The sequence below is a fragment of the Montipora capricornis genome, chromosome 12 (genome assembly GCF_036669925.1).
Source record: "Montipora capricornis isolate CH-2021 chromosome 12, ASM3666992v2, whole genome shotgun sequence".
Taxonomy (NCBI): Eukaryota; Metazoa; Cnidaria; class Anthozoa; order Scleractinia; family Acroporidae; genus Montipora; species Montipora capricornis.
Window position 1 is genome coordinate 33,502,438 of NC_090894.1, and position 7,500 is coordinate 33,509,937.

The 7,500-nt window shown below is 41.1% G+C and overlaps 1 protein-coding gene across 1 annotated transcript in view; it reads right to left on the bottom strand.

The window, feature by feature from the left end:
* Positions 1–7,500, bottom strand: part of LOC138026476 (uncharacterized) — a 62,184-nt gene that overhangs the window by 19,018 nt on the left and 35,666 nt on the right. The window contains exons 20-21 of the mRNA XM_068873844.1: positions 3,185–3,303; positions 1–1,901 (exon numbers count right to left, since the gene is read on the bottom strand). The exon at positions 1–1,901 is cut by the window's left edge and continues 29 nt beyond it. Coding sequence (XP_068729945.1) covers positions 1–1,901; positions 3,185–3,303 — 2,020 coding nt within the window. The remainder of the gene's footprint in view (positions 1,902–3,184; positions 3,304–7,500) is intronic.

Consider the following 7,500-nt stretch of genomic DNA (forward strand, 5'->3'; position numbering starts at 1 on the left):
TACGTATTTGAAGCTGAAGTCTCAGGAACGCTCCCATTACCTTCGTCATCAGGTGCGTGTTCAGGATCAAGCGGGCATCCATCATTGCTGCATGCATCATCGACTTGGTTTAAGTCTAATCCCACTTGACTTGCTATTGCGTTGTCTTTGAAAAAAAGGAGTTCCGTTGATTTCTTCATACATTCCTTTGAAAGATTATTTAATGGGAATTCCATCGTTTCGAGATGCTCCAGTTCTTTGTCTTGATCCTTATCAATTTCTGCGCTTTTCTCACGTTCACCAGATGCTGCAATGGTAAATAGAAAGGCATTGCAATCAAAAGAGGGACTCTCTAGGCTTTCTTGTGATACATGACCTCCAAGTTGTAATTCAGGAGTCATCAATTCGTCGCTGTTAAGAAATGGTTCAGGCAGCGTGTCACTATCCTGCGGCCGTCCAATATTGAAGCAATCTTCCTCATCTTCTTGGTCATCAGGCGTTTCATCAAATGTAATGTCAAGCTCAAACCCTGGGTCGGAGAATTTGCAATCTTTAGTGTTTTCTTGCAAGGCCCGATTGCGCCCAGACACGAACATTCTACACAAACTGGATTCTGCGTCATCTCGGGACAATGAATCTGTATCACTGTTCTCGCTGTCGGTTTGTAGATCAGTGATCAGCGTACTTAAACCTTCACCAGACAAATCGTCTTCCTCCTCATCAGACGAAAATTCCGAGAGACAGACTCTAACCAAAGAGCTCGAGCTAACGTTTGTAAAAGAAGCTAAAAACTCGTCTGCTTTGGAAGCCAACTCATTTTGCAGAGGTGGACTTTCCGTTACTGGTGGAAACGTTTGCTTTGGAGAGTCATCTATTTGGCCTGAGCTATCATCCTTGTTGCTGATTGAAACGACTTTCTCAGGGTCCCACACGGTTATTCTGGCATAACCAGAACTTGAGCATTCTTCGTTTCTTACGGAAGAGAGTGGTGATGAAAGGCGAGCAATGGCGTCGTGCTCGGAGCCTTCTGGCTCGCTGTTTACTTGAGGGAAAAATACTTTCACGTGCGGCCCATATTCCAATTTTCCATTTGGCGGTGGGCCAGTGCCTTGGTTACTAGGGCTAAGGGATGCTTCGGCATGATCACCGTCAACCTCGCCATGGTTAGAATCTTCAATGTCACTTGTCTCGTCGAAATGATGCTCATCGCCAGGAGAAACGACACTGGTTTCGAAACGAAGTTCCACACTCTGGACCACGTTGCTATGCAGGGAATGGGAAGATAAACCATGTTCCGACAACTGGAAGTTCCTTTCGTCAGAGGCAGTCCCAGAGGCCTTCACTGTTATTCCGCCAAGCGCTCTCATGGCTAGTGTCTCAGCACAATGCCCTGTGCTCTCTTCACATTCGCTATCACTATTATCACAGCTATCTGCATCCTCACTGAACTCTTCCGTATCTATTGCACTGGTGTTCTCAATTGAAATGTCCACAATTTGAGATTCCAGAGACGGCAGGAATGGAACAAATGGTGGCAGTTTATCTTCATTCTCGACCTCGTCTTGTCCTCGTGTAGCCGTTGGTTCTTCGGGTTCTGTGGACTGTTCTGGGCAGTGGTCTGGCCCTTTGAAGGTTCCTTGGATAGCTGGAGGACAGGAACTAGCTCGTGCAAAGCTTGGTTTCCTCGGGGCAAGACGATCGGCTGCTTCCATGGACACTCGAGGCATGTCAGACTCAAATAACCGCCTAATGAGGTCAGGATGGGAGAAATTCTTTGAACCACTTTGTTTCCTGAAGATAGAGGTGTTGAACAGAGAAGCACTGGGGTTCACTGTAATACCAGGTAGATTTCCTGCGTAAACACTGGCATTGGCTTGTGTTTGGTTTCCAGAAAGCATTGAGTAATCGGCCGCACTTGAGACCTAAGCGACCAAAAAAGAGAAACAGTTATAAAGTTAACAAATCGTCTGTTACTACTAGAACCCCTTCGGAGGCGGTCGAGCCACGCCCTAATTGACTGCACGCAAATTTCAATACGCATCACGAAGTGTCCCGTTGCTCTTCTCCCCAACTTTAACATCATTCGTGTCTCGAAATACGGACAACTTAACGTCACAAAGTGTCCTCCAACTGCTGCTCTTCAAGTAAGGATAAACAGTTGCATTTAGCCTGAGCTAAGAAATAACGCCAACCTTTACCCTTACCTTATTGCTGGGAATGGAGCGAAGAGGCTGAGACTTCAAGGGACACTTTGTGTTGGAGGACAAAATTGGGCCTGCATCTAATTAGTTTTCTTTATGGACATAAGTAATAGTTTTGGTGTTTTGCGCAGAGCTCCAAGCGCCAAAGGCGCGCACGCGGAGCATCATTGTTAAGAAAATATGGTAACCTCAGCCTAGCCCCTAGGGGTTCCCTCTTGCCCCCTTGTCCGCGAGAAGTCTGGGAAGGAGTGGGCGAGTCTCTCTCGGTGACGTCACCGCTGATAGTTGGTATAACCGAGCCGAGAACGCCTGGGGACTAGGCTGTGGTAACCTACCCATGCGAGAAATCTTGGTTTTATAGCTATGACGTCATTAGCAACCGAACGTCCGTCCACCCCCTCCATGTATGACCAGTATCATATAAAAATGGCCGCCTCAGTGAAGGGCTTTATGTGGTTCGCATGTGCAAACATAATTGCTTTTTATGGATTGTACGAAATGATTTTTCGCGGAAAAACCTCTGCTAAAAGATGGGAAAAATATCAGGGAAACAATTTCACCCACTTTTACAGCGGCAGCTGGAAAATAACTTCGAGGAATTGAGGTTTGATAAATAACCCGGTAGCTCCGCTTTTAGGCTTGGCTAAATCTATATATTAGTTTAAAACTGGGTGTAACGTATACTTTACACAGGCAAAATACTCCTGACCATTCAAGGAATTTGAGCACGTTGATCGTATCTTTACAAACTTTTTGACGATGTTTTAGAACACCGTGTCGAGTTTCAATTTATTTCCGTCTTCTCCATCCTTGGCTCAGTATAAGTGACGGGAAAAAGGTTGCAGAGTTGATTGTTTTTAATTTTCCGTCTTTTGAAGAAACAGCGACAGGGCTGTCGCTCTAACAAGTTTAGGACTCCACGCTTGACTACGCTTGGGGAACAATTTGTCAGCAATGGCTTGTCATTCTTTTTTTTGCAGACATAACATGCTATGCTTGGATACCTCAGAGTCTGCTCTGCACTTTTGTAACTCCAGTTGATCATAATTTACTGTGGGAATCTCCCAGTCCTCGAGTTCACTGAGAACAGTGACAAGAAGGGCTCCAGCTTCTTTTTCAGAAACTGAAAAAAAGACAAAGGCGTTATTCTTTTTTTATTACAAGCTTTTTGCCATGTAAAGCCATAAATTTCCACTTCAAAAGAAAAATGCTTAAACCTTGATATATCAAGTTCGCATTTCGAAGAGTGTGCATAATTTATACTTTCGTATAGAGTGTTTTCACTCACGTGATCCACCGAAACAAAGGAAAACGTTTGCATGATAATAGAAGTCAATTCCCAGAGGATTAGTTGGGTACACCAACATGGCCGCCCTTCTACAGCTAATAAGGACCTTGCAATTCTAGGACGAGGACGAGAACGAGTACGATATTTGACTGCCCGTTTTTAGCGAAAATACTTAGAAAATTTATAACCCGAACGACTAATCTTACTCTTTGTTAGCAGCATAGGTTCCTCAATTATTCTTATCACTGGTAACTGAGCCTTTTCCTGGTCAAAAAATGCCAAAACTGCTACCCTGTTGCGGTGACTTGTTTTGGCAGGAAGATATTTTTGCAAAACTTCGTAGTAAAATGACGACGGTATCACGTTTTTCCCGCCAAAATGACGCTGGTTTGCGCGCACTCACTGTTGTTCTATTAGAAATCTCGTTCTCGTTGTCGTTCTCGTCCTAGAATCTAAAGGTCCCTATTAACTATTGTTTAGGTACACCAACAAGACCGCCGTGACGTCACGCGAAAACACTCTTTTTACAATGACTGCAAAAACTCTCGCGCCCTCATTGGCTAATTTTTATAGTCAATAAATTTATAATTTATGCAATAATGACGCGATATTGTTCGCGTCAGATTGAAGTTTCTCGCATTTTTCTCTCGCGTTCTTCTTGTGTTTTGCCTTAATTTTGACCCCTCTGCCTTTTTGTTATCGCCTCGTGAATCCACAGCTACTTTCAAATGACAATGTTATGACGAAATTCATGATCAATAACAGGAAAGACGCATGAAAAACTGACATTAATTTGTTAAATAGATGGTTTTTACCCGACGTCAGAGCGGCCATGTTGATGAACGGAACAACAGAATTTTACTCTATTATAATGCAAAACATGAGCCTTAATTTGCTATCGTTTTGTGCACCAACATGGCTGTCTCATCAATTCAAAGATCTAAGATCTTTATCTTTATTGAAATATACTCTCACGCAGACGTGAGAAGTGTACAATTCAATACTAACGAGAATAAATTAATACAAATCAGACCAAACTATGCTATGCAATGCTATATTACATTTAAAACACTCAATAGTAGAAAATCTCAATAGCTACACAAAGCCAAAAAGGCACCTATTTATGAAGCAGCGCTTAAAGCGTTCAGATCTGACTTGTGGTAGAATATAGTTATGACCTCTTTCCCGAAGTGGGCGCGTTTCTTTGGGGGAAGTAGATGGTTTAGGCAATGATTTTGGGCTGTAACCTTGCTCCATAATTTGGTATCCTTAGTTCTTATTAGTTCCGCAATAGATGGTCGCTAATTTGTAAAACCGTATTTGACTGCGCGCTTAATGAACTTATCTACCTGGGAAAGGTATTTTCCGTCATGGGCACAGGCCCAGACCTCAATGGCATACATAAACAGAGACATAACAAGGCTATCAAATAGTAAAGTTAACTCTTGTCATGAATATCCGTAAAACTTACAAACTCTCAGAATATACAATCTAGAGCTAGCCTTAGTTATCATTTCATCAAAATGGATATCCCAGTTACATGGATGCTCATTAAATGTCACCCCCAATAGTTTAAGTTCGTTCTTTCTTTTGATGTCCGGTAAAGGTTCTGGGAGGTTCTTTTTGGTCTTCCCTCTAAAGCCAGTAATACACGGTTCAACATTTGTTGATCAACAAATGCTGAACAGTGTGTCGTGTCATGTTGAATGTTGAAATATGCTATTCAAGACGTTGAACGTTGTTGAACGATGTTGAAGGAAAATAGAGATCAGCTCTATTCCATTCAACACGTCTGTGCAACATGGTTCAACATTTGTTGAGCAACAAATGTTGCAGGATGTTGAACCGTGTGTCGTCGGCTTAAGAATCATCTCTCAGGTCTTGTTAAGATTTAACGTCATTTGACTCTGTGTAGCCCAGCGTTGGATGTTATTAACCTCTGCTTGCGAGGTCAGATCTAACAGGGACACTCAGGGTAATATCATCAACGTAATTCACAAGAAGATTACTGCTTGGATTTGCAGCCGTGATATTGTTCACCATTATAGGAAATAGAACAGGAACGCATTTTGTCTGGTCACTATCACTGTAGGTGGAAAGCCGTCAATAAGGGTAGCACACAAGGTAGCGTTAGTGGCTCCCACCTCTTTAATATATTTCCTAACGATCTTGAAATTACATATGATGGCTTCCCTGCGTTATTCAAATATGCTGATGATTCGACAATTGTTGCACCGGTGCTAGGCAATACTGACACCTCTGTAGCCTTAGTAAACGAGTTTTTAAATTGGTCGCGAGGTAACTGTGTGTCATGTAATCCTAGTAAATGCAAAGAGATCGTAATTAGAAAAAAATCGAACAAGGACACTTACAATCCAGTCAATTGCATCCCACAACATATTGAATTATGCTTACTTGGAGTCACCCTTCAGAGTGATTGTAAGTTTAGTTCTCATGTTAAGGTCAAACTAGCTAAGGCTAACAAGGGCCTTCATATATTAAGAACTTTGAGAAAGGAACAATATGACCAGAATGAAATAGACCTCCTTTTTAAGACAATTGTATTGTCTAATTTAACTTATGGCCTTTCAGTGTATGGTGCGTATGAACGTGATCTAAACACAATACAGAACTTTTTAAACAGATGTTACAAGCGGCGTTAAATTTCAGTTCCATTGAATGTCAAGGATATCATGCATACGCAGGACAAGAAATTATTAAGTAAAGCTAGGGCTCCAACCTATCATCCGTTAAATGAAACTCTGCCGAAGCCTAAACCCCAGCAATATAATGTACGTCGCATGCTTTGCCTCCGCCCAAAGATTAACACCGAACGTTTCAAGAACACATTTGTAAATAGACTCTTTTTTGAACACAACCTGTTATAATTACATAATTCACTTTTAGCAACAGTATATTATTGTAAATTCATTACACAGTTCTCGTTTATGCAACATAGGATATGTATTTTTTATCTTATGGTTTATTAAACACATCATCTCATCTCATCTTATCTCTGGTAACCCCTCTATTAATATCAACATAATTTGTGGTTACTCCGTCAATGAATACCCTTTGCTTTCGGTCACTAAGGAAGCTTACTATCCAATTGGTGATGTAAGGATTAAGATCATAAAACTTAAGCTTATCAAACACTATTTTGTGTGAGACCGAATCAAACGCTTTACTGAAGTCAAAAGAAAGAACTTTGACAAAAGAAAGAACCTTTGTCAAGCCAGTTTAGCCAGTGGTGTTGACATTTAATAAGGGCATCACGTGATTGAAACACATCTATAGGTAATCACATGATTTCCAGACAATCTGGCTTAAATAAGCACGAGTAACTTTTTCAGACTAATGAAAACATTGCATGTGCCCGTAGTGCTTATTTAAACCAAATTACACGAGAAATTGAGTGATTACTTTTTCATAATATACCTGAAAAAAAGGAGGCAGTACACGCTTTAATTTTCTATGAAGTTCACTCAAGTGATTGTAAGGTTGCAACTGATTACGTTTGTCAAATTCAGACTTTCACAAAACTATCGTTCAAAAGTCATTCAACTGTAAACTTGGAAGCGCGCATTTGTAATTTGCACGCGTGTTACAAATTCTTTTTTAGCCAATCAGAACTGAGTGAATTTTATCATGTATATTATTAGTATTAGTACTGTTATTGACCATCGAAAAACGTCATACAAACACACTTTTAATGGCCGTTTTCACACTAGAAGACGGACAAATCGTATTATGTGAGAAGGGGATAAACAAATGTTTACATGACTAAGGCGTCTGAAATTTTTCGAAGACGATTTGTCCGTTCAGACGAATAAGTCGAGTTAAGTCCTACCTAAATTCTCGTCAGACGAACAAATCGACAAATTAATCACCGCAGGGAAATTGAACCAGAGAAGGAAGAAATGGTTTATGGGAAGTTTTCAATATAGCGGAAGGCAAAAGGAAAGGTAACCAAGCCATACCTAGTGCCAGTCTTCAAGCGTTCAAACTTGTCCAGTTGGAATTTACGTCTTA